This window comes from Balearica regulorum, chromosome 4 (assembly GCF_011004875.1).
Source record: "Balearica regulorum gibbericeps isolate bBalReg1 chromosome 4, bBalReg1.pri, whole genome shotgun sequence".
In the NCBI taxonomy this organism is placed as follows: domain Eukaryota; kingdom Metazoa; phylum Chordata; class Aves; order Gruiformes; family Gruidae; genus Balearica; species Balearica regulorum.
The window spans coordinates 23,380,678-23,408,069 of NC_046187.1; the positions used below are offsets into that span (position 1 = coordinate 23,380,678).

Consider the following 27,392-nt stretch of genomic DNA (forward strand, 5'->3'; position numbering starts at 1 on the left):
CTGCTTTTTCAGGCAACAGAGAATCAAAGCATGGTCATCAAGTCTGTAGATCGTGGATTATAACACAGCTTACTCAGAGCGTAGCATTCAAATACAATTAGATTTTCTTTTTGAGCAACTCAGTGCTCCCCTCAAATAAGAAGTAGTGAGGTAATAGTAATCTTGCTAGTTAATAAAATGTTATGACAACTTTGATGGGATTTGGTGATACAGCATTCAGCTGATGGCATCCTTCCATTACTGAAAAAAACCGCTTAATTTTTACTAAAAAAAAAAAAAAAAAAAAAAAAAAAGTTGTAGTCCTTGTTCCTCCAGAGAAGGGCCTGGACTTGTGACCCAAAGGTACTTAAAAATCTCTGCTCGTGTGTGTGTGTTCATGGGAAACTGTAATTTCTAAGCCTGTCTCATGATAACTAAATGTGGTGGTGGTGGGTTGTTGGTAATACTATCTGTATCACAGGGGAGAGGAGAAGCCAACTCTATTTATAGTTCAGATTCACTGTCAAATGCTCTTTCACAACAGCTTTATAAATGGTGCGGGACAGATTCTCAACTGGCACAAGCGAGCAGAAAAAGAGAAGTTGTGCCAATTCGCGTTAGTTGAGAGAGCTAGCAAAATCGTCACGAGGGTCAGACAGCACTTCAGAAACACTCAGCAGCGCTTTGCTGAACCGCCGAGGCACGCATCTGCAAGTACGAGCGTTACTGTAGATGGCATTTAATCCTGTATCGTGCCTCCAAGGAAGACGAACAGCCCCTACACACCGCCCCTGCTGCAAAGTCCTGCGCCCCACGGGTAATTGGGGCTGGCGGAGCCGGGCAGAGATGGTGAGAAATACTGGACATGGAGAATACACTTCATGACAGGTAGACTCAGGAGTTAGGCTTCTTATGCCATAATGATTTATAAATTCATCCTAAAATCAACTTGTAATGGTCATCCTCTTGTCCTTAGTGGAAAAAATGCATATTAGGTGTACAAAACTAAGTAATACCACGACAGGAGTAGCTTATCTTGGATTTTAAACCCAATAGCTAAATAACACGGTAACATCCTCGAAAGCTCTTCAGTTACATAGGAACCTAATGACAGTTTTACGTATAGATAGATGTGGATATGGGTTCAGACCCCCTGGGTGACCCATCTCAGGCTTTTTTCTTCTCCCTCTAAACCACCAAGAGTGAGACTTGGAGCTCCAGCACAAAGGAGATTTAGTTAGGTAAAAGAGCTGCGTGGGAGAGTAAGAGAAAATCACTTCATGAAAATAGACTTGCGAAATGTGTCTTAGCCAAATGCACGGAAGATTTGAAGTCTGCTTTCCTGCTAGTCATGTCTTGAGTCAAATGAGATAGAACCACTAGGAAGTATTGTGAAAGCCACATCCTAGCCTAGCCAGTGTCCTCGTGGTTCATCTGCTTAGTCACTTAGCTGTAGGAGACATCTGTTAACTGCAGAAGGTCTCAAATCAAAGTCTCTTATCTAACAACTCCTTTTTTTTGATGAGATGTTTCCCTCTTGCTCTCCTGTTGGGACTGGTTGTCTTCTACCAAAGAACTCTTCCTACTTCCAAGGATGGTTGATTGCACATGCTCGTCGTGATGTCTCAAAGCTGGTGCATGCAGTACCAAGATCCTAGTCTTTGTGAGTCAAGCCGCATTCATTGTGAGCTTTTGGCAGTTTTGTGGTAGGAAAGGCCTAGCATCTTCTTCTAGAGCTGTTCTCCATTGGCATAGGAAGCAGTGATACTGCAAGCTGCTAGGACTGGATCCAGAAGCCAAAGGAGCCCTCTGAAGAGCCATGATGGTGGTAGATGGGAGCCACCAGCTGTGCACTGCTGGTTTGGTGGCTGTTGGTAGCCACTTGCAGGTATTCAGGCTGGGAGATGCCTGAGCTGAACGTTTAAGTCACATTGAATATGATTTACAGGGAGAGGAGAAATGTCTCTGGTATAGATAACCAGCGATGTAGATACCCACAAAGGAAAATGCAGTTAATTACCTTTTTGCCTTTCCAAGCACATATGGATCTAGTGCTCCTCTGGTTTCTTTTCCTACAGGGAAGGTATCAGAAGTGCTGCCTCTGTGGGCATCAGCGTCATCTCTTCTGAACTCACTCGGATCCTCCAAGGCTGAGCATAAGTCAGCAGAGTTTTGCCTTGCCTTCCGTTGCCACAAATAAGAAAATAACCTTTTATTCAAGGATTAAGCTTAGTTGATTCACAGAAGTGTAGCATTTGCAAATATTTAAAACTGGATTTTGGTACAAAAGAGCAGTTGGCTGCTGTAGTTTTTGAAGCCTTTTCTGTCTTCCCATTTACAGGACTGACAAATATCCATCCATAATATCTTCAGAACAGCCAGTGCCTGGGCTTGCTCCAAATGTACCTGTTATTTTCAACAGGGAGGTTGTCCCTATGTCTTACAGCACTATAAAAAGGGGTGATCAGTTTTCCCTTTATTCATCTGATCAATGTTTTAGTTGCCTTTATCCACCCTTCTGCATCCATCAGTTCAAGGTACAATCAATTACCTTTCTTTTTCTATGCACAATAAGACATTTAAATGTGCAAGTAATTTAATCCACACCTGAAAACACTGGCAAAGAAGTTGCAGATCGAGTTAAAAATATTAGAAATGCTTCGATCAAGAATCTCTTCTTCCTTGAAGACAAAATAATTCTTGCATTTAGGCACTAAGGACTTTTCTCATACCATCCTTTCACTCATGCAAAACTCAACAAATCAAATGCATACTCAGGCACAGTATCAGAATTTTAAAGTATTTTTGCTAGTGGAAATCACGCTTTATTTAAAGTGTATTTAGTTCTTCATCATACTACCCAGTGTCTTCAAATGCACTGGATTTTATTATCCATGTTAGCTCACTAATTTATTCCCAGCATCTTTCTCAAAATCCATAAGAATTATTCATTCCTTTTTATATCAAAGAGCATTTTAAAGTATTTTCGTTTGCCTCGCAGCTTGAATGTTGTTGTGTGTATTTACAAGAGAAAATTCCTTCCTAGTTACTTTGCTCCAGGACTGCCTGTCAGGGTTCAGAGCTCGATTTCTCAAGGACCCGAAGAAAGAAGGAGGGTCTCGTGTTGCTTAGATGTGCCAAGCTTTGCAATGCTGAGGACCCTCGTCTCTTGGCAATTAGCGCTCAGCCCCTAGCATTTCGTATCTGGAAAAGATGGCATTCAAGTAAATTATTAACTGTCAGTTACAGTGGCTTGGTTTGCACAACATTTGATGTTAAAACTGGCCCTTACTCCATCTGAGTGCTTTGGAGCAAGACCAGGAACTAAATTTAGCTGGTCCTGGCTGCGGGGCGAGCATAGCTGTCGGTCCTGCCTGCGTCGCACGCTGCAACCCGCTCTTCTTATCAGTTGACAAAGAGGGGAGCTTCCTGTTGCTTTTCAAACTTTTTGAATGACATTGGACAGGTTTGCTCAGTTCTTCTCGTGATTATTTAGACATAAGTGCAGCGCTGCCTCGCTTCTTATGCTTTTTTGGTTCTGGATAAATGCTGCTCAGCAGGGCAAGCAGCTACTCAGCTTACCAAAAGAGCTGGGAAAAAAAGAAAAAAAAAAAAAAGAAGGGGTGTCAAAGTTCTTATCTGCTTTTTAGTATTTAAGCCTCTAAAGTAACTGGATACCAGCTTTCAAGTTTTTCTTCTAACTCATGTCTAGAAACTTGATGCTTTTTTAGAATAAGCAGAGTCAGAAGTCTCACTCCAGGCACTGGAGACTCCAGCCGCCAGTATTGTGTGACCTGCGTTAGGAGTGGGGACTTCAGTGTCGCTGACTTCCAGTGTTTTTCTAGATAGCAGCAGCAGAGTAGCAAAAAGTGCTTACGCCAGCTCTGTGTCACCAAGAAGTCCTCTCTGATCCAGTCCAACTAGCTCTACAATGCGTTTGAAGAGGACTAAGTCACCTTCCTGGCTGCATTCTGATCATATCTCCAAACACTATGGGTTGTCAGGCTAGATTACATTAGTATCTTCTTGTCTGTGATGGTAATTTTGTTCATTAATTTCCCTCTTTGACAAAAAGAGCTAATTTAATACTTGAATTTTAAAGATGCAGAGCTCTTGAATTGGTAAATTTTGAGATAATTTCAGTGCAGTACTGAAAATACTGGGTTTTGTCCCAGAATAGACATAATGATGTATTACCGCCTCTGACATTTCAGGAAATGATTTATAAAAGAGAAATTCCTTTCAGCATTTGCTATAGTTATCAGTGATGAAGGGGCGACTGAAAAAAGCAGCATGATAAGAGTCCCCTGCTGCAGCCTTTCCAAACGAGAAAGGGTGTTGCCTGTAGGGTCAAGTCAGAGCAGCGCTGCACGCACGATGAAGAAAAACCACGCAGAAAATAAGAGACTTCTTTCAAAGAAATTATCTGCATTTTTATAACTCAGGCGATGTTTTCCTGTTTCTCCAGCAATGCAATCGGTCCCCTCGTTGCGCTCTGGCTGATCTACGAGCAAGGTGGTGTAATGCAAGATGCGTCAACTCCTGTCTGGCTGCTGTTTTATGGAGGTGTTGGGATCTGTGTGGGTCTCTGGGTCTGGGGTAGAAGAGTTATCCAGACCATGGGTAAAGACCTCACTCCAATCACACCATCAAGGTAGGTGCACAGTTGTCATTACGGTTGTGTGAACTTTGTGCGTGAACCAGTCGGAGAAATTGCTGCTCCAGTATTTTGTTTGTAATGCAGTTTGCTGGATTTGCTGTGCTTTGATTTTAATGACAACCTGGCTTCGACTTCTCTGTCTTTCTAAAAAATGAAAGAAGAAAAAGAGGAAAAGGAGAGAAAGAAAGAAAGAGAAAGAAAGAGAGAAAGGAAAAAAGATAACCCTGTAAACTAATACTGAATGCGTTTGAGGCGTAGAGGTCTACATGAACAGAGTCTTCTGCTGATGACCTAATTATCATGGCAGAAGGTGCATTTGGTAATGGCAAGATTACAGTGGCTTTCCCAGCGTGCTTCAGACTATTAAAACCATATGTATTTATTACAGTAATTTTTGTCCTTGATGCATACTCGACCTCCGCTGGTGCTTAACCAAATTACTAATTAGGCATGATTCACTGCAGCGTCGAGTAGTAAAAGTCCCTGACGCAATGAGCCGTGCAGCCGGGTTACTACAGATGACTAGCCTGTGCCGTTCCCATTATTCAGCCCTTCCTTGTTCTCTTAACTTACTCCTATGACAAAAATCAGTCGGAGATAAAACAGTCGAAAGAAGAAACGGGTAAGACTTTGGCACACTGCATGGTATCAGTCCGAGCTGATGCAAAGAGTGATTGTGAAGTGTTTTCTTATGCTTCCTGCAGTGGATTCACTATTGAGTTGGCTTCGGCGTTCACAGTTGTGGTAGCTTCCAATGTTGGACTTCCTGTCAGTACTACACACTGCAAGGTATGCCTTTGCCCAGTGACTGCAGTCAAGGCAGTCTGGACTATTCATCTTAAAATTGTATCGCTTGAGCCAGCGGATAATGGCACGGCGAGAGGAAAACAGTTGCTCACGGAGGACAGTTAGGTGGAGGTGCGTCAGTGCGTCTCAGCTGTGCCAGTGACACTGGAAAATAATCAGACTTCCAAAAAATGCATTGGAGTTGTCACAGTAAAGCCGCTGCAATTGGACACGGTGTGAACTCCATAGCTGTGATTAAAGAAAAACAGCACTTACTTACAAAAACGTGACCTCAATTTAAAGCAAATGATTACAAGGAAGAACCTGGTTTCCTCCGACAGTGCCATTTGAACCTGGTCAGGTAGCATTTTTCCCTTGTTCAGAGGCTGCGCACCATTCATCATTTATACTTCACTTTCTTGATAAGTGCATGGCATGGGATTTCCTGCATATAACTCTTTTACTACAGGTTTTCCATCTGTCTTTTTTTTTTTTTATTTCTTCACAGTGGATTTTGCATTGAAGTAATGTGTGCGCTAACGGTACTTGTAGCCTCAAATGTGGGTATTCCAATAAGCTCCACCCATTGCAAGGTATTGGAGTTTGCAGTGATCGCATCAGTAAATCACATCACTAGGACAAACCATAACACAATACGAGAGATACCGATTGTCGCAGATTGCCTTCACTATGCGATGCGCCGTGCAGAGAGCGATCGCAAAATAACAAGGACTGCTTTTAAAGCCAGTACGGCTAAGCAAAGTCAGCGTTATAAGTAATTGCACAAAAGTCTGGAACATCTTTCACCCTTTCGTGGTTGTATTGAACTAATATAGACATATTAAAATAATCTAGACTCATAGTTTGTGTGATCCCAGTTACGTGTATTTTAGAGCCACCTGTATGAAAAACACTGTTACGTCATTAAGCTAATATTTTAATGTCTCTCTTCTTTTAAACCAACTTGTCCTTACTTTTGTGCATTATAATACAGAATCCAGCCCTTGTAATTAGTTCTTTGAACAAGATCGTTTTAAAAAAAAAAAAGACCAGTTTGAAGTATAGGCTGGGTAATGAGCAGAATTTAATTGTGTTGTATGATACGTTGTGTGAGAAGACATTTATATTGCTCGTAGGCAACAAGGAGCATGTGGACATTTACACTGCTGGAAGAACATAGTGGAAATTTGGAATTTTGTTCCCCAGGAAATTCCCAAGTCAAAAATCCCATCTTCCTTTCCTTTGACTCCCCACGGACTCCCAAGCTCTTGGACACACAGAGCTGTCTGTTTCCTTCACCCGCAGGCAGTGTGCGGAGAAGCCCCTCTGAAATCAGAGACCCTAGACCGGCAAAGCCCCTCTGCTTCGGGACATACCACCAAGCCCTACAAGAGCCAGATCCTGTGGGATTTGCTGCTGCACCCCGGGGACCTTGGAGCCCTTCCAGCTCTGGTTGGGGCTGGGGGAGGCAGGTTTTCAGGGCTAACTACTCCACGGCATGGCAGGCAGGCTGGCAAGAAGCCGGGCATCCTTGCCTGTGACATTGACCTGGTTTCCAGTGAAAGAGTCAATGAAATCCACACATCCTGCAAAACGCCCCAAGTTGGTTCAATCAGCCTTTTTCTAGTGAAAACCATTTCTTCAGAAAGCCTTCCTCTATTGCAAAATCATTTCTTTCTTCTGTGGAGGTCTTTGAGAAGCAGCCAAGGCTGAGCTGCTCTGAAAGGCTGTTCAGATTTCCTGGCGTTGGCCGAACTCTGGTTCCTCTGAATCAAGCAGGGAGGGGAAAAATAATAACAACGTGATCCACTTCTAGAAATGCTAGCCTGAAACCACCCCCCTTTGACTGGTATATCAAATGTGTGATGAAGAATTTGCCAAGGAGAATAATACAGCTTTGATTATCCCAGTTGCGTGCCTGAAGCACTTCTAGCCAACCGTAGTAAAAGAGAAAAATATGCTTTGGTGCAGAGAAATAGACCAAATTTAAAAAGAAAATGCCTTGGAAGCCATAAGCTTATGAGAGGGCAGCATTAGGAGGTATTCATTGACTCAATGCAGTTCAAAGCTTGGTCTTTTCTAACTGCAGAGCAAAATAATTATTTTAAAAAATACTTCCATAAAAACAGTTAATGTGGTTAGTCTGTGTCTGCTCCCTGTAGTTTGCTATATCTCATTAGATGGATCATTCTTAATGGGACGATCCACTTCACAATAGGATTAGACTGTACCAGGATGTCATATTATTATAACTGACTCTATGTTTCAGCAAAATGAGATCCTGAGTTGAAAGATCCTAAGTGATCAACGCAAGATAAAGCAGACAGTTGTAACAGATGTATTCCTTGTTTTCTTTGAGGGCCTGGTGAAGGAATAAAAGAACTATTATATATAATTTACTCCGTGCGAAAATGCCTCTCTGAAAGTGCTGTCAGCCGTTGAGACAGAAATGCCTTCTTAAAAATTAGCAGAAAAATTATTTTGCCCTAGAAATCAAAAAGAAAATGGGTTCAAGGTAAGCCTAGTCCTAAGCCTCTAGCTTCAGGGAGTGGGAATTATTCTTTTCCCTGACATTTGCTCCACAGCAAAATAGCATTTGCTAAAGTGAACACCAAAGGGGTGTTCAGTCAACTGAACGTGCAGCAACTAGATAAACCGACCGCAAAGAAGGAGCAGCGTGAAACACCTTAGGTGCATGGAGATCTTTTTGAAGTGAAACAATAGACTGTAATGAAAGATGGAGACCAAGTACAAAGGAAAGCTCTGAGCAGCAGTTTTCAGGTCTTAGAGCAGATGTGGTGGCAAACTGGAGGAAAAGCATTAGCTTCTCAGAAAGACTTGTCATGCCCTCTCAGATCAGGACTTGCACTCAGTCCTAAATCAGAGGCTTTGGTCTACATGAGGTAGGCACCGCCCGATATGCCAGTCCTAAATCTACGGCCCAGCAGCTTTCCCATGCTCGGTGCTTGCTGAGAGCCTGAACTGCACCTTTGTCCTTGCCACCAGTCAAAGGGGAGAGGTAAGTCCCTCTGAATGCGTCGAAATCAAGAGGACCTGGGAGAAAGACCGAACCTTTTGATCCTCCAAAGGACTTTGTGCGTCTGAACACAGTAGCCACATTGCTCTGCCTGCACCCATTCAACCTCCCTTGGGATTTAGCACTGAAAAGCTGCTGTGGTGTGAATGCTTGCCTTGCCTTTCTGCTGCCCAGGTAGGCAAAATTTACTCCAAGGTGTAGAAATAAACAGGCATTTCTTAGCTATAACAGATTGAACGTGCTCACATACAGATAAAATTAGAGTGCAGGAGTTAAATGCTTTTTCTGTGCAAAAGTGACTTTGCTGGGGTCATACTGTCAGCTCCATTTTGCTATTATGATTCGCGGTTTTTGAAAAATATTCTCTATGTTGCTATGGTGGAATTATCACGTTCTGTGTGTTGTTATGATACGCCATTGCACAGGAGCAAGAGAGCCAAAAGCATTTCTGTAATGCTTTGAGCAGAGCATACTGAAGGCAAACTGCACTGGTTTCAAACCAATCTCAAAGTAGATATCATCTGAAATTCTGCAGACGGTGTAGTGTCCCTACACCCCCGTTTTAGCTACTCTCCTAACCTCTAGTCCATCAAAATCACTATTAATAAACTAAACTTTTAATAATGGTTAAAACGGATTACCAATGCCATCATTGCTGATACCTTTTAAATTTCAGGAAGGACTCAGAGATTACCGTATGTAGACTGCAAGCTCGCTCAATAAGCAATGCTTCTTGTTGCAAGCATGACAGACGGATGCTAAGGATGTGCAAAACGTAAAGCAGAGCCTAACAGCTGAGCAGCTGAAAAACCAAACGCTTTTTCCTCAAGTTAACACTTTTGATACAGTCAGAAGTGTGGGGTTCCTGTTAGCTGGGCACCTCCTAAATACACTTACACCTCATAAATACAGAATAATGTATTGTCCACTCAAGCGGTATTCAGATTAAATATTATCTAACAGATTTCCTTACCGGACCAAACTTTAGACCGAGGCCTTTTCAGTCCCAGAATATCAAGTTTAGTTTTCCTTTGTTCTGTCACAGGCACTTTTGAGAGTCTTTCCCTAGAGTTACAGGGTCTTCCACAAATAACTCTTTTTCTCCAAAAAGAAATGTTAAGCAGCAGTTAGAAGTTAAATAGATGTTAACAAAAGATGCAGATTCAATATCTCCATCTTGTCTCTCCCTGCTTCCCTGTACCCCCAGCATTTATCATTTTCCTGGCTCCACAGTGCGGAGCAGCCCATCTTCTAATCTATAGGCAGGGACTGATACTCCCACTAAGAAAACAAGCAGGGAAGAGGAGGCAGGGATGGCATTTCAGGGAGCGCATGCCCAGCTGCGTCTTGGAGTTTCCTTTCCTTCAAAACAGGATATTCCTTCCACATTTCTTGCTGCTTTACCATGTGCTGTGAATAGACTTGCACTGATTTACACATTTTTGTTAGCGGCACGGAGGGCCACTTCCAGAGCAGAAAGAAAACACAATGTTTCTGAAGTTTTTGCATAATTTTTCACTGGAAATGTTTTTCTCAGTCCAGTTCTTCCTTAAAAAAATAATATGCTGGGCTTATACCTGAGCTTATTAACTGAAAATACATTTGAAGGAAGACAAGGTTGTAGCTTTGCTCATGCCACAGTGTGTTTTGTCTTCAAAAACACCAACCTACCCAGCTGCCCTGATAGCAGTGCCTTCAAAGGATATTTTGAAGTGGTGGTTTATCCATTCCCCACCTGAAGGCAGACCTCTTGATGTCTGTGCAGTTTGCATGCCCCGTAGCATCAGGCTGATGTCTTTGTCCGCAGGGAGAATTTTAGTTCTGGATGCTTTGCTTGGCCGGCTGGTCCAGAAGGGCTGGTTTTCCTCAGAGAGCTCGGACTGATGAGTTTGGTGTAGGGCGGCTGGACTGGGTCTAACCGTGTGCTGTCTGTCTGCCCCCGCCAAGTTACCATTGCTGTTACGGGGTGGGCTCAGCTGCTTATGTTGCCGATGCTGTCCTGTTTATAGCCCACAGTATTGAAATATATGGGTGCTGTATGGAGTCAGCTCCCTATGCCAGGCTGTAAGCTGCAGAGGTTCAGCAGCTGCTGGGTTGAACAGCCAGGACATCCCGAACCAGCAAGAGGACAAGCAGGTGGGATGGGAACCATACCAGCTATCCCGACCTGCCCCATGCCGTGCTTTCTGGCAGAGCCTTAAAAACAACTTTCCCAGTGTTTTCACGATTTAGACTGCAGTCTGGCCAGACTCGGCGGACGCTTGCCCTCTCCCCTGCAGACCGAGTCGGGTGCTGGGCGGGTGGAGGGCTGCCTCGGTGCCACTCATGGCTGATCCAGGAGCTAGTAGGGCAGAGAAAAACCCGCAAACATTTATTCTCCTTTGGCTGACCCCAAGACCCATGAAAAACAGGAGATCATTGGAAAAATAAAGGCTAAAGCACCCTGGAATTGTTGCCCTCCTGCCACCCCACCAGAACAGAGCCGTCGTCATCATCAGGGGCTCCTTTATCTCAGAGCATTGCTTGGTATCAGCTGACTGGCATTGGTGCGGCCGGGGGCATGTTATGGGCGCTCACACCTTGTCTCCCTCTCTCTTCCCTGCGCTCCCAAGGTCGGCTCCGTGGTGGCCGTCGGCTGGATCCGCTCCAAGAAAGCCGTCGACTGGCGCCTTTTCCGCAACATCTTCCTGGCATGGTTTGTGACTGTGCCGGTGGCCGGCTTGTTCAGCGCCGGGGTGATGGCGCTGCTGATGTACGGGATCCTGCCTTATGTCTGAAGAGCCTCCTTCGTTGGGAAAAGGGGAAACGGCCAACCGAGGGGAGAAGCATTCCCATGAAAGAACCAGTCGGAGAAGATCCATCTTCCATATCTAACTTCTTATCTACTGTACATAACAATGTGTCATATTGGTGACATGGTGATGTGGTGCCATTTCTTATATATTAAAGAAATATATATGCATATAGTAGGTAACAATACCTAAGTTATATTATCAGTGGGGTGAAAATAATTGCCTAGAATTTAATATTTAGTAAAATTTGTACATAGTGTATCATTTTGGTGGCAATTTTTTAATCTTTTGAAGAAGAGTATGGATTAGGAAATGTTTCTTGTCCATTTGATATAAGAAGAAGCGAGGTACAGGACTGCATAACACATGAATTTTTTTAAAGCTATTAAGATACTGGAACAAAATAAAATGTGCAGAAGTGCTTTTCATAAAATAACTTTGTTCATATCGTATTGATCTTTGTGTATCATAGCGTGATGGTTATGGCTGTGTAAATACTTACAGACAGTAACTTTTAAATGGTGCATTTCCCTTATATATTTTGGATAAGAAAGTTTAGGAAGTACCAAAGAAGCAGGGGAATAGCTTGCCAATATTATGTTCTTGTCTACACGTGTGGGCATGTGTTGTTTTTCCCCCCACCTCTAATTCAACGTTGTTTTCACCAAGCTCCCGCCACCAAGGGATAATACTGTTCATGTCTTAATGTAACTTAAAAAAAAAAAAAAAGCACACAAAAAAGTTCGTTCTCGTTACTTAGTAGGCAAACCACAGTTCTCCACATTAGCTCATAGTAGACCGATTTCATTTTGTGGGTTGAATTTGAAGTATCTCACTGCTCACCTTCTACCTTTCCCCTTCAAATCTCAGCTCCCGGCTGCCCTGCCATCACTTCCAGCAGGGGAACGGACTGTCAATCTCCCCTTTTTCTGTCCATCCAGCCACAAACAACCGCACACTCTCAGGTACAGGAGCGGGACTGTGGGGTGCATGGCACCCCCACGTGCAGAAGTGAAGGGCAGCAGCGGGTAGGAAACGGGCTAAGCCCTGGTTTTGTGGTTGAAGGTATGGGCGCCCGCGGGAGCGCTGACCGGCGCGGGGGCTGGCGTGAGGAGCGTGGCGAGGATGTGAGCGGATGCTGGGTCCCCCCCGGCAAGTCCCATCCCATGCCACAGCCCGCCAGCCTCCCGCCGTGCTGCCGACCGCGAGGAGGGGACGGGAGCCTGGCCCTGCATGGATGGAGGTTGCGTGGGTAACCAGCATTTGGGATGAGATTCTTTCATGGCAGCTCAGGGGGAAATGGCTAGCTACATCCCCTGCACGGCTTTGGAAAGCACATTTGGGTGAAGGTTACTGTTTTATGGGTGGGAGGCAAAGGGCAAGGGGTGCCCGGAGGAGGTTGGGAATCTATTACTGTTTAAATGCTGCTAAAATTTTGATAAAATGTTCTTGGTACTCCATTGTGACTTTTCCATTGGTCATTCATACTAAATTTATAATAAAAAGATAAACAGCCCCTACCACTGTTTGCCTCTTGTGGTTTTTGAGTGTTACTGAGCCGTGCCAACCGTAATGGGAAGGCTCCATGGGCAGCTAAAACCTTCTCCTTGGCCTTTTGTTCTTTGTCTGCCAGGGTCAGCGTGGATGAACCCACGCTCTGTGCAGCGCTGACAAAACCGCCCTTTTCCTCCCGCCATCCGGCGGCCACAGTGCCCAGCCCTCGCTCTGCCCAGGGCTTGGCTCACAGGCATCTCCCCAGCAAGGTTTGGGAGCTCAGGGGCTGCTTTGGATGCATTCATAGGGCACTCACCAGTTCCCACTGCCCCCCAGCCCTCTGGGGGTTCTGTAAGCATCCCCATAGCTGTGGCACCATGGCACTCGGTTTCTAACCCCTCTGACATCCTAGAGCCGTGGTATAAATAGCGCTGGCAAAGGGGTGGGACTGATGAGCAGCGGCTGAGCGACAAAAGCAGCCAGTAAACACACAAAGACAATTTGGGACCTGTGGAAAAGGGTGGAAGGACTCACTCTGTCTTGGCACTTGCATAAACAAATGCCTGCCCAGTGGCCCAACAGCTTGCGACCTGTTTTATCTACAGACACAAACCAGACTTCTCTAGCTGTACCAGCAGGGACCTGGCTGCAACCCTGCCAGACGCAGGCAGCACGTGGAGGGCTGTGCCGGCCCCGAGGGATATGTGATAATCCCCCAGCACATGCAGCTGGGTGTCTGTCAACACAGAATCACAGATTCACAGAATGGCAGGGGTTGGAAGGGACCTCTGGAGATCATCTAGTCCAACCCCCCTGCTGAAGCAGGATCACCTAGAGCAGGTTGCACAGGATCGCGTGCAGGCAGGTTTTGAATATCTCCAGAGAAGGAGACTGCACAACCTCTCTGGGCAGCCTGTTCCACTGCTCGGTCACCCTCGAAGAAGTTTTTCCTCATCTTTAGGTGGAACTTCTGTGTTCCAGTTTGTGCCTGTTGCCCCTTGTCCTGTCGCTGGACACCACTGACAGGGGTCTGGCCCCATCCTCTTGACACCCGCCCTTTAGATATTTGTAACTATTGATGAGATCCCCTCTGTCTTCTCTTCTCCAGGCTGAACAGACCCAGCTCTCTGAGCCTTTCCTCATAAGAGAGATGCTCCATATTTATGAATAAAACTGTTATGAGGGAAATGGCCAGCAAGGAAGCATCTCCAAAATATCCCTGCCCCAAATACAATAACCTTTAATCTGGAGGGAGATGGAAAACCAGAAGTGACTTTCTCCACGCCAGAGAGGTGTCCTTTGCCACCCCAGGGAGACAGAATCACTGCAGGGGAACCACAACTGGTGAAATGCCCAGCAAGTACCAGCACGATTAAAATATCCTTCACTCAGGCAGCAATCAAAATAGGTATGGGTCTATTTTCAGAGCAAGAAAAGGTGGGGATTTTTGCATTTTTGCAGCAGTGTGGGGGCTCAGTGGGGTCCAAGAGCTGAGCCTCGTTTGGCCAAGACCCATTTAGCAAGCAGATGCTGATGGACCTTGACAGACACATGGGATGCTTTGCACCCTGCAGGGCTGCCCTGCCCCCTGAACTCAGTGCTATGGCAGAGGTTTTCCTGCCGTGGTTCATGGCCATCAGGGCTACAGCCCTGTGTAGAGCACAGGACGTCATGGTGGCCATCAGGCAGACCTTGCTGCGTGCTGGGGAGGAGCGTGCGCAGGCTGCTGGGGGCTGGATGCTCGCCTTTCAGGAAGGGTGAGGGCAAGAAACAGGTCAGGAGGTAAGAGAGACAGAAGCTTGATGAAAATATTACAAGTAAAAGCTCTTTTAACTACGGAAATGCAATCTCAGTTTTGGAAACCAAAGTGTCTATTGTGGCTCATGAACCAGTAGTAAACTCCTCGACTCAAACCAGCCTGAGAAGGAGAGCCAGCTGGCAGGGTATGAAGATGATAATAGACTCTAATTACCCTCATCAACTTCCAGCCTCCACCTCACTTGCTTGCCAGATTTCCTAGCTTGCCCTGGGACTTGTTTCATCCTTGAACGTCTGTCTGATGATCAGGTCAACTGGCAGTTGCTGGTACTTGTTACTGTCACCAACCCTGCTTTTCTTGTGCTGCTCAGCAGTGTGCCCCATACTGGTGAAATTGCTGTGGCATGGTAATCTGTGTCCTGGTTTGTCCTCCTCAGTGGAACAGCCCTGTTCTTCCAGCACCCTGCTGCTGGCCTCCTGCCTCCAAGGAAAGTGCCCTGTGGGCTAGTGACTGGTTAGGCTGGCTGAGCACCCCTTGGGGCGGGCGTCTGCCTGTGCCACAGGTACTAAGACTTGTTCTGGTGTTGGTAACTTAATGCTCCTTGCAGGACCTTCTGTGGTGTGAGAGCCTAAAAAAATGCACCTGGGGGATGCGTGGGGCAAGGCAACATGAAGACACAGGGCCCTTAGTTTGTTTGCAATAGAGAGATTTGGGTCATTTTGTGAGAGCTCCTGGCCCAAACATGGGGACCTGGGTGCCCCTGGACTCCAAGGTGGCAGAGCAGGGGCTTTAAGAGAAGCCACTGATACTGAGAAAGACTTGGACAGATATGTATTTCTGGAGAGCAGAAGACTGTTTGAATGAGGGTCTTGTGCAGTTTATGTGCTGCTACTTCTCTAGGGAAGGAAACTGATGAGAAAAGAGTTTTTTTGAAAGGTTTAAAAACCTCTGGTTTTGTGTTCTTCCTCTTGTTGAGCTTGCTTTAATGATACTAATGAGATGGCCTGATGGAGCATTGATTCCATCTCCTGGTCACCAAAAGAAAGTCGGAATTGGAGTAAGATTTTTATTGCCACTGTGTAGCTTTATAAGCCTCCTTCTAAGCACGAAAACAGAACAGAACGGAATTATAAAGAACAAACACGTGAACTGTGCCTTTTCCAGGTGAAGTTGTACAAATAGTTAAGTATCACACAGCTTAATTTCTAGTATCTTAGATCCTGGGAGAAAAATTGATTTCTGTTGGACTGAATTAAATTACATTTTCATACTGATTGATTGACACAAGCAGACTTTGCTTCTACTTGTCTTGCAAAAGTAACAGTTATCTGGCTTTAATTCTTGAAACTAGGCTGCTGAACTTTTGCAGTGATGCTATTTTAGCACTGTATTGATGAACAAACGCTTTGTCTGGGGGTAACATTGGTCCGAAAGATCTTATATGCATATTACATCACTTTTTCAACTAATTGCAGTTTTCAAAAGGGCGTTTATTTTTCCTAAGTGAAACAGTATTTTTAACTTGTACAAATATGCTGTGCTGTTAGCAGCTTCCAAGTGCAGAAGTTTTTTTTTGTGTGAGGGAGGTGAATATAAGTAACAAACTTCTTTCCTCCGTAACTGCAATCAGCTTTTAAAACAAAGCTGTTGCCTGGAAAGCAAGCACAAACATGTTTGAGTTGCATGGCTCCTTGCAGCTCCCACAGCTAACACCAAACAGCCAACTTCAGGAAGATGAGCCTCAAATCATGACTTCTCATCCGATAAACCTCAAATTCAAGGATGTGACATCTGCCACTGCTTGGCAATGGTGCCACAGTGCAAGTATTTACTGTAGATCATTATTCACTGCTGCGCTTCAGAGGGAGGAAAAGCAGTGGTAGGTGTCCAGCGGGTGGCCAGTCCTCTTCACTGCCGAGTTGCGGTCAGCTCCTGGATGGGATCTTCCTGCGCAGCAGCGTGGCGTGTGCCAATTCCTTTGCTGGGAGTTGCTCGTGCAGCTACAGAATTTGAGCTGCTGCCAAAGAATGGGATCCTCTTTTCTGGCCTCTCATTGCAAGGACAGCTGGGGGTCTCAGCCTCTGAAAGCCAACTCCACCAACAGTCCATATCCCTCTTCCAGCACAACGGGAGAGGATGCTCGTACCTGCGGATGAAGTTGCCAGTGTCAGGGAAAGACAAGGAGGATGTAGTACACTGCCCTTATGTGAACCAGGAAAATGGTCCTAACTAAGCAGAAAAGCACGAAAATATTTTTGGATGATTCTAAAACTGCTTTCCTACTGTGAGAGAATTTATCACCTTTTTGGCTCGAGGGGAAAAAATACAGGAAGGCTAATCTGAAAATGTTATCTTGCTATCCTGATGTACTTTGTAATGGATGATGTTCTCTTAATCTTGTAAGACAATTTTGAGAATCCCCTTGATTCCTATGGAAAGCAGGCACACCTGGAACTGCCCACGGTTTCTGGTCTGAATAATTTTCTGCATGCCTGACTCCTTCCACTCATTCATGCTTCTCATGGATTCCTGGTGATCTCTGTAATGGAAATTGCATGTGGCATGTCTTTCACACTCATGGGCTTATCAAGGTAAAGCTGACAAGTTCTCTCTTCTCAGCCTCTGACTCTGCATGACAACCTGTAGTAAGTCTTGGCTGCTTCCAGACAGATGACTACTTCTGTTTCCCACAAGACCAGAGATGTTTTGTTACACTGATAAAGTGCCTGTCACAGAGCGCTGGGGTTAAGTGCTGCTCAAAATACACCCAAAGCAATGGGGAACTGGCACAAGAAATGATGATGAAAGGGAGAAAGGAAACTTCATGCTAGACCCCAGCACTGTGAAGAGCTTGGTCACCTTATGGGAGGAACTGCACAAATCCAATTCAGTGGACAAGCTTTGGGTGGTAGAGAAGGTGAATGCATCCAGTTTTCTTGGGTCACAGCCATGTGCTGTGACTACCTGCTTTCCAAAGCTTTAGATAGTTTTTTTCGAAGCACTGTGAACAATTCGGATACAAAAATCTGTGCCCAGAATCTTTAAGACAGGACTTCTTCAAGAGCTACATTATGTAAAGGTTGGCTAAAACCCTTTCTACTTATTTGGGTTATTGTTCCTAAGCACTGCAGAAAGGGGTTAAAAGGCTATATCAATTTGCAGGCTGTTCTATTCCATAAAAACCTGTCCTTCCTATCCCATCTTTATCCCAAATAATGTCCATTAAGGCAGAGTTCCCCTTTCTTTATGAAGGCTGAAGTAAATTCCCTCTTAGGTATCCTTTGAAGAAAATCTACTGATGGATTATGACCGGTGTATTAATCCAGTCACTGGAGCAGCGAGTTGTTTCCACCTGTAGCCTGTAACCATCTGCAGCATTCGCTGATGTATTCATAACCATCTAGAGATAAGTGGCATATGTGATAACATTTCATACTCATTTATTAACCTCATATAGCCCACTGAAGAATGTTCCTTTGATATAAAGTTGGATCATAATTTTATTACTCAGAGGGTGTAAATTAATTTCCATTTACAGTCTAGCAACACATGCAATGAACAAACCTGCTACAAACCTTCTGATAAAGAAGAAAATACTGGGCAAGGAAAATTTGCCACCCTTGGAAGAAAAGGCTCAGTAAGGCAAAGGCAAATTTCTTGCCAAACTTACTGAAAGAATGAAAAAATAATGAATTATCCAGGCAATATCTGGGATTAAAATTGCACAATACAGGGCTTTCTTGGTGTAATTATTTTGTATGCCCTGCTTATTCCTACTCAATACTACAGCGTTAGATTCCTTTAATCAATTAAACAGGTACATTCATGATGCAAAACAAATTAAGTGGAACAGCTTTGGACAGGATTGGCTCATTGATGTGTCCTGCCTTCAGCCTGCGGTGTGCTAATGCAAGTGTGCCATCAAGTGGTACAGCAAGAAAGAACCTGGCAAAGAACTGATCCTCTGGCTTAAGCCTATTAAACACAGGAGCCCTAGTGTCCCCTGAAAGGCCACCTTTTGTCTGTAAATAACTAGTGACAAATATTGATATGCCACCATAACACTAGGTGGGAAAGACCTCTATGGCCGGGGTTACTGGGCCCATAACTACAGGGGCAAATGTCTTAATTCCACAGACTCTGAGGCTCTTGTAACAGGCTTATATAAACACCTATTTAAAGTCTGCCAAAGGCCCTGACGATCATACAGCATGGGGTATGTCCCACACAACAGAGCAAAGCAGCTCCTGAATGACCCTTCTGAGGAACTGATGAGTAGTATGACTTGTTCAGACAGATGATGCTGATTTCAGTGCAGCTCAGTTCAGCCCAGAAGGGAAATTGCTGCTGTCACCTGGTACCTGCTGGTGGTCCCTGGTTGGCGAAAGACCTGTACACCTGGCTGGGGACACCAGGAGCTCCTCCATTCTCCTCCTTGCATTGTTTCCAGCCATGCTGGAGCCGATGAGTTTGGCTCAGAAATGTTTGGTTGGGATATGAAGGAATTGGTTTAGGTACAAGAAGAATCCTTGTTGGGGATTTCTGAGGGACCTACACCCCTTCCACCACCAAACTACCTCAGTATCTCAAACCTGAATACATCAATCCCTAGGTTACCATGAGGAAATATTTTACTGCCTTTTTTTTTTTTTTTTTTCAATCCAGGTAACTTGAGCACATACAAGAGAAAGGTCATACTTCAAGAGCTGCTAAGGTGCTCACACTCAGTAAAATCCCTACAAGTTAACTGCCCCTAAATACCTTTACAAATATGGGACTAGGTGATACGCCTCACAGTATACAAGTACATACATTGTACAAACCCATGGCTTCCCTAGCCCTAGGTATAGACCAAGAGCATCACAAAATGGATCTGCTAGGTTTCAGGCTAGCCTGCCATATATATATATTTTACCTCTCATATATATATCACTTAAAAGTTACCACTGCATTGTCCATTCCGGTGGAGCTGAGCAGCAGGTAGCAACCTATGCAGAACTACTTCTGGCAATTGCACTTGTTCCAAATTTTCAGCATTTACTTGATGCAGCTGAGATGAATGCAGCACAATTTCCATTGATTTCTTTTTGCTCCATCTTAATTAGAACTTGCCAGTATTTGCTGAATGAAACAGGAAAAACTGAGAAAGAGCAAGCGTTCGGCATTTTAATACAGCCCTGCACCATGAATAACAATAATAGTCTGCTTGGCTAACATTCAGGTAAAGATTCTTTAAAATTATTGAGATGAATTTACCTTCCAAACACAGGCTGAATTTTTCTTATGGTGACCTTGAACTTCACTCTCAAAACACATTTTTCCCTGGATACTGCTTGATGCCAAACACATCTCAACACTGCCTGCTTCCCTTGATGAAAAAAGGTAATGCAGTTGTGTTAAGAGTGCAACTTTGTAAGACAGTGTGTGGTTAGTGGGTAATCACAGCCATGTTGAAGCAGACATTGGAAATAACAGAATAGGAAAATGTCAAGGAAAAGGAACAATATGAGCAATACCTGAAAGATTATTTCGAGACCATCAGTAATTTGTGGTTAGCAACACAGAGATGTTTGAATTGGGATCACAATCGTTTTATTTCCTAAAAGCTAACAAAACAAACCTCCTTTCTGAAGCAGCTTGTTCTCACTGTCAAAAGCACTAGGAAATATCCAGCTTTCCTCTTTTTCACTAATTGTGAAGACTTACATTCAGTACAGTTCTCCATGGTCAGCTGGGCTGGGATGTCTGTCTGTGTTCTCACCCACAGCCAACCTCCCCTGGCAAAAAAAGCCACAGGAGCATAAAGGGGGCCCTCCTCTACTCCTTGGGGAGTATCTGCAATACTGGCACGCTGAAATAGCCAGGCCTTGTATTCCCTTTATTATCAGTATTTACACGGAGCTGGAGGTAGAGGAGATAGGAAAGCAGAAGAAGAGAGGAAATGGCAATACACTGTATGTCACATAGAGGAACGTTGCTGCCATTTAACAAATGGCTAGAGAAAAAACGAGACTTTGCAGAGACTGTAAGTGGCTGTATTTGCATGCTATGTAATCTGCAGTCCAGAAAAATGGGAAAAAACCCAAAGGGAGTTTCATTATTAGTATCATAAAACAAACAGTAAAACATACTGCATACTGGCAGACTTTATAAACTACCAAGGAAGTGTGAGTGACAGGGAAAAGTTCATCAGAAGACAATGGCAAAGAATGAAAGGTAATTTAGTAGGAGATGTGTACCCACTTACCTGGGAAAGCAAGGAAAGGAGGCAGGCACAGAGTGTTCACTAAGAATAAATACACATCTGAAAGCATTCATTATTAAAATTGCAGTTATTCTCTCCTCACTTCAAATGCTGTTGGAAAAGTAAACCTGCTGGTGGGTGAAGGTATGGCCAAGACATGGGAGGCTTGGAAAGTAACATGTGAAAAGTAGAGGCTGTGCTCTAAAGCGGTCAAAGAAAGTGAACACCAGAACTTCCAGCACTTTGTGCTCGAGCGGCTGCAATGCTGGTTCATGGGAAAGGCAATTCACCCTCTGCTCTTCAGCTCTTCCATTGCAACACCCTGACTTTTTTCTTTCCTCTTTAAAAAGCAAACCTGAAATGAGTTTCTCTGTTCCCCACAGTGTGGATAATGGGATGCATGGTCCTACACACCCAGACTGGCCTAGGCTCTTGCTTTCTGAAGAAGTCGGTCTGAAGTTTGCTGTTATCAGCTCTGTATCAAAGAAAGGTCATCAAAGCTGACGGCGGTGTTAGAGGCAGCACCACGTACGTACTCATGGTCTGGCTATGCTTGCTGTAAGCCCCATGCTGAGCATGTAAAAATGAATGAAAAGACTCTGATTCAGGGAAAGCTATTTCCCAATAATGTATTATTAAAGAGAGAAGCTTTCAAGCATCTCTGTTTATGTATGTAAACCTTCCTCAGGGAAAGTGGCCCAGAGTTCAGTGAGAGTAATGGTCTCTTCATAAAAGGTTGAGCTACTGTGCAAAGGTTCGGAGGATCAGAGCGAGTGGTGTCCGAAGTCTCAATGGCAGAGTTGTAGTATCTCACAGCAGTAAGATGGAAACTGCCCACCTCTCTTCACTGTCTTAAAAATGATGAAGTTGACTTAGATGAGGTTTTAACTTAATTTACCTTTTCCTTTCATCTGCTCTTCAGTCTTCTTATTGCAACTTGTAAAGCTTCTCTAATTTCCAAACTGACCAGGTGTGGTGGGTTGACCCTGGCTGGACACTAGGTGCCCCCCAAAGCTGCTCTATCACTCCCCTCCTCAGCTGCACAGGGGAGAGAAAATATAACGAAAGGCTCCTGGGTCAAGAAAGGACAGGGCGAGATCCCTCACCAATTACTGTCACAGGCAAAACAGACTCAACTTGGGGAAATTAGTTTAATTTATTACCAATCAAATCAGAGTAGCATAATAATAAATAAAATCTAATCTTAAAAATGCCTTCCTCCCACCTCTCCCTTCTTCCTGGGCTCAACTTCACTCCCAATTTTCTCTCCCTCCTCCCGCCCAGCGGCACAGGGGGATGGGGAATGGGGGATGTGAGTTGTGATCAGTTCATCACACGTTGTCTCTGCTGCTCCTTGCCCCTCAGGGGGAGGACTCCTCACACTCTTCCCCAGCTCCAGCCTGGGCTCCCTCCCATGGAAGACAGTCCTCCACCAACTTCTCCAAGGTGAGTTCTTCATGAACTGCTCTAGCGTGGGTCCCTTCCATCGGGTGCAGTCTTTCAGGAACAGTCTGCTCCAGTGTGCATCCCCCACAGGGTCACAAGTCCTGCCAGCCAACCCGCTCCAGCACAGGCTTCCCATGGGGTCACAGCCTCCCTCAGGTGGCCTCACCTGCTTTGGCATGGGGTCCTCCATGGGCTGCAGGTGGATGTCTGCTCCACCATCATCCTCCATGGGCTGCAGGGGGACAGCCTGCCTCACCATGGTCTTCTCCATGGGCTGCAGGGGAATCTCTGATCTGGCACCTGGAGCCACCTCTTTCCCCTTCTTCTTTGCTGACCTGGGTGTCTGGAGAGCTGTTCCTCTCACATATCCTCACTCCTCTCGCCAGCTGCAGTTGCTCTTGTGCAGTTCTCCCCCTTCTTCTTAACTCTGTTATCCCAGAGGCGCTACCACCGTTGCTGATGGGCTTGGCTGTAGCCAGCTGTGGGTGTCTTGGAGGTTCTAGCAACTTCTCACAGAAGCCATCCCTGTAGCCCCTTCACTACCTTGACCTGCACAAGCAAACCAAATACATCAGGTGTAGGGCTCATTTGGGGGGGGCTTGAAAACCAGAGATTAAGTCCTGTGTTTTGGGATGTTGAAACTAAGGTCATTTGGGCAGTTTAAGGTCTTTAAAAGAGAGACTAAATCCTGTGTTTTACTGCTTGAAAAACAGAACTTAAGTCCTGCATTGTTGGGGCTCGGAACTAGGCTCATTGGGGCAGTTTTAGGGTTTGAAAATGAAGTGCTGTAGTGTTGGGCTCAGAAACAGGCACTAAGCCATGTGGGTTTGGGGGGCTGAAATCTGGCTTATTTAGCCAAGTTTAGGGCCCAGAAATTGAGACTAAATCCTGCACTTTGAGGATGCAGAAACAAAGTGCCACATTTTCGTGGCTTGAAACCCAGCTCATTTGTCCGACTTTTGTGCCCTAAAATGGAGGCCAAGCCCTGTGCTTTGCGGCTTGGAGCCGGGCCCACGTTGCTGTCCCAGGGCCGGCCGCAGAGCCCCAGGCCCGCGTTTGGGCTCAGCCCTGGAGCCTCGGCTGTTCCCGGGGCGGGCCGGGGGCAAGAGACGCTTTGAGAGCCGAGACACCCCTTCCCCTCCCCGGGCCGTTCCCCAGTCGGTGCTCAGGGCTCGGTACCCCGGTTCGGGATTCGCCGGACCCAGGCCGTGGTGCGGGACCCGGTCGGACGGTACCGGGCGATCGGGGGCAGCGTCGCCGGCAGTTTCCAGCCTTTATTCGGTGTCTGTATGGAGCCGGCGGCGCCGGTTCCGTGACACCGGCCCTGGCTGCCCCCGCTGCCCTCCAGCCCCGGGGGAGACCGGGCAAGGGCAGCCCCAGCCCGGCGCAGGCAGCGGGAGCGGGCAGCGCGGGGGGCGGACGGGCGCGCAGACTTCAGCCCCGACCCCCGCTCCTCGCCCGAGGCGCGGCTCCTCCTGCCCGCGAGGCCGGGCTCGGGGCTCCAGGCGCCCAGGGGAGCCCAGGCCCGGCGCTGCTCCAGGCAGAGTCGTCCACCGGCTCCGCCCGCCCAGGCAGAAACACACACCGGGACCTCACCCACCGGCCCTGACCCGCCTAGGCCCATAGAAGCCGCGACCCCGCCCCCGGGACAAACCCCTGCCGCCGCGGGGCGGTTCTGGCGGCCGGAAGAGGCGGTCCGTGGGCGGGGCGGGGACGCAAGGCGCCTGCGCGGGGCGGAGCGGGGCATGTTTCAGTCCCGGTGGCCGCCTTTTCCCCCCGCTCCGGGCGGCCCTGGGGGGGGCTTCGTGTGCGGTCCTGGGGCGGCAGCTGCCGGGCCCGGCCCGGATCGGCTCCCGGTGGGGCCCAGGTGAGGCGCGGGGAGCTCGGCCCGAGGACCGGCCGCGACGGGTGGGGCTGGGAAGCGGGGAAGAGGCCCTGGCCTTGTGGGGCTGCCGTCCCAGGAGGGGGCTGCGGAGCGGGTGGGCAAGTGCCGGTGCCCGGGCGGTCGCGCTGTCGGTGGCTCCTCGGAGAGGCAGGCGGACCCGCGGGGCTCGGGGCGCCGGGGAATAAAGCCCGGAGGGCCGGAGCCCGGTGCCCCCGTCCTCGCTGGAGCCGCCTGCGGCCACACGGGGGGGCCCGTACCACGGCTTCCCCGGCCAGTTCCCAAGCACCGCCCGGGGCCCCGTCTGCCCCAGGGGACACGTACCTCCGGCACAAATACTGATTTTGTGTGCGTCTGATAATGTTTCATATATGTCTTATATAGACAGGAGAGGAAGAAGCCAGGAGGCGATGTGTTAGTGACACGAGAGGGTAATTAAACCGTTAACGAGGCAGTGCCAGGTGAGGAGACGGGCCGGGGTGTGGGGGGTCCCACGGGAACCCTTGCTGGTCTGCAGGAGGTGGAGGAGGGTCCTTGTGCCTGTGTGTGCCAGACCGACGCGGTCCTGGGGCTCTCTGCGTTTTCTTTTGATCCATCACCTGCAGGTTGGGTCAGAAGTATAAAGATTGGTGGTCAAGTGGCGATGCTTGACCTGCTGGTCGTTGCCGTAAGCGCTCTATGGCTGAAAGGCCGTGGCTTTAAACAATAGGTTGCCTCCCTCCCAGAAGCACTGGCTTACCAGGGGACAGATCACAGAGCAACAGAGTCCCCCTGGAAAAGTGTGTTTTGGGGAAAAAAACCCCACCAAACCCAACCCTTACTGACAACAAATATCTTGTTCTTTATGCCTAAGATTTTTATGAGTAATTTTAAATGAGGTAAAGATTTTCCAATGGAGCAAGAATTACTTGCTGTAACACCTTTTCCAGTTAGTAAATAGCAAACACTGAGAAAGTAATTGTTAGAAACGGCTTGGCAACATGTGTCTCGTTTCAAAGCAACCATAGAAATGCAAACTTGAGAATGTGTTTGGTTCTATCTGTTTCACTTTGAAGACAAAAAAATCCTCTCAGCCATACTCAGTATGTTGTCTCTCTTGTAGCATTCATTGAGAGGCAGTGGTGATGGCAGATATGATTCAGTTCACAAAGATGGTGTCAAGTAGTTTCACGTTTATACGAACATACAGTCAAATTAGGTGACTCAAGCTCCTGGAAAGCTACCTGTGCTATTTCCATCACAGCATCTGGACTCCCCTGAGACTAATACAGCACGGCTCACAGTGCTGCAGCCACAGTTGTGACAACTTTAATAAAGCACTATGAACACCTGTGGTATTTCTTCAGGTAGTAAAGGTTACCTGTTTCTTCAGTCTATTGTGGCAGACTTATTTTTGCTTCATATAACACCCTCTGGCACCATTTCTTCATTTACTTTGGTCATGTTCCACTGGCTGATACTTTCAGGGTTTATAGCTGTACCTAATAACAGATAGTGAAATTCAAGCTCATTTTCTGAGCAAGACCTGTATCTTTACATGAGGCTCCTATGTGCATGGAAAAATCATTTTTCCATTAGCGTACCAGAACTCTTGAATATCATTTCTAGGTATTGCCACTGGGAGATCTGAACCAGCCAGCTGCTCAGGACGTAGCTGCTGTTGGATACTAGCGTTCTCCCTTCTGCAGAGCTTCTGACGTCCTGCCAGCAGCTGCCCAGGCAGCGTTGGGGCTGTGCGTGCCCAGCAGGTTCAGCAGCTGAGCGAGTGTTTTCTAATGGGATAGTCGTAGAAACATTTATTCTTCTTACTGGCCCTGAGACCAATAATTTGCTACTGAGCTGAGTTTTGACTGGTTACCTACATTTTCACAGATTCTGAAATGAGCTCCTGAAGTCTGGGCCTCCTGCAAAAGTGCAAGTGGGAAACTACCACGGTGAAGTACCAGACTGGGACCCCGAAGGGTGATGGGCAGTTCCCAGCTCCCCCACAGGCTCCTCTCAGCTGAGACAAGTCTCATCTTCCGATTCTGACACTCCGTATCTCCCCAAGAAAAATACTGTTTTCAACCCTCTACCTTTTTTTCATTTCCTTAGATATAAACCTTTAGAAACAGATACAACTTCTTACAACAGGATTTTGCAGTGTCAGCTGCGTAGAGGTTTGCAGGTACTCATGGAAAGTAATAACATACACTGCCTTCATGAGCAGCCTTGGTGGTAGCAGACTCCATGCCACGTGGGAGATCACTGATCACCCTGCAATAACGTTGCCTATGTTGACATAATATCGCATGTCTGATCAGTTATTTGGAAGTGAATTTCTTAAATTACATCTTTTCAGTGTGCTCTCTTCAGCCATGAAGAAGGTACATATGTGTTTTTAAAGAGAGCATGTGTACATGTTTTAACCACACCTACCAACAAGCCTGGAGTACAGGTCTGCATTGCTGTTGCGTGTTTTCCAGAGAACTGCGCTCTGAAGAGCACATCACAGAGCCGGAAAACTTCTATATGCAGGTTGAAAAGCAGCATAAAATTGCTGGTCTCAGCATTTCATCCCACTTAGCTTTGAGATCCCCTTAAATGACCTATTTTATAGATATATGTGCACTCCTCTTCCTTCCACCTTTACAAAAAAGGGAGAGAAAGTCAAGCCTTTCTTCAACAAAAGTAAGGAGGAATTAATCAAAGTTATATGATACACTTAGCCAAAGTTCTAGTCTTTGGGCTACCCCTCCTTTAAAGCTGAATTCAGACTCCGTGTTTTCTTAAGCCTGTATTTTTTGGCTCACTGGATGGTGAAGTACATCAAATAAGGCTATCTGTGACCGTTGCTTCGTGATTACAGATTTACTGACTAGAAACTGGGTTTGAGTAATTTAGTCCAACTGCAAAAGCCCTACAATAAGCCCTGAGGTAACAGCAGTTGTGGTTTTCCAACCACAGCTTGGATTAGATCTGAATTGTTAGCGAGAGCTGAAAAGGTTTCCCTTAACGCCGTGGCTCTCGTGAAAGGCTGTTTCTGCCCCGGCATCCGTGTGCTGCTGAACTGCATGTGGAAGGGGAGGAAGGTACTGTAACTGTTGAGCAATTTCAGTTAAACTGAAAAGGGAAGTGTTGCTCACATCATTGGCCATGAGATTATCAGCTTTTATGGTCACAAGTAATTGAATGTCCAACCCAGGATGCTAGGGGCACATTGCTACAATATCCAGTTTATTGAGCAAACCAAAAGCAAGCAAGCAGAATTTAGCAATAACTTTAAAGCCTAATCATTTAACTCCTTTTCTTTCTTCCACTGCAATCATGCTAA

At 46.2% G+C, this 27,392-nt stretch overlaps 1 protein-coding gene across 5 annotated transcripts in view; it reads left to right on the top strand.

Annotated features, from left to right (window-relative positions):
* Positions 1-12,774, top strand: part of SLC20A2 (solute carrier family 20 member 2) — a 59,392-nt gene extending 46,618 nt beyond the window's left edge. For all 5 annotated transcript variants that reach the window (XM_075751434.1, XM_075751430.1, XM_075751433.1 and 2 more), the window contains exons 9-11: positions 4,448-4,633; positions 5,344-5,428; positions 11,075-12,774. In XM_075751434.1, the coding sequence (XP_075607549.1) occupies positions 4,448-4,633; positions 5,344-5,428; positions 11,075-11,239 (436 nt within the window). In that variant the 3' untranslated portion in view covers positions 11,240-12,774. The remainder of the gene's footprint in view (positions 1-4,447; positions 4,634-5,343; positions 5,429-11,074) is intronic.
* The last annotated feature ends 14,618 nt before the right edge of the window (positions 12,775-27,392 follow it).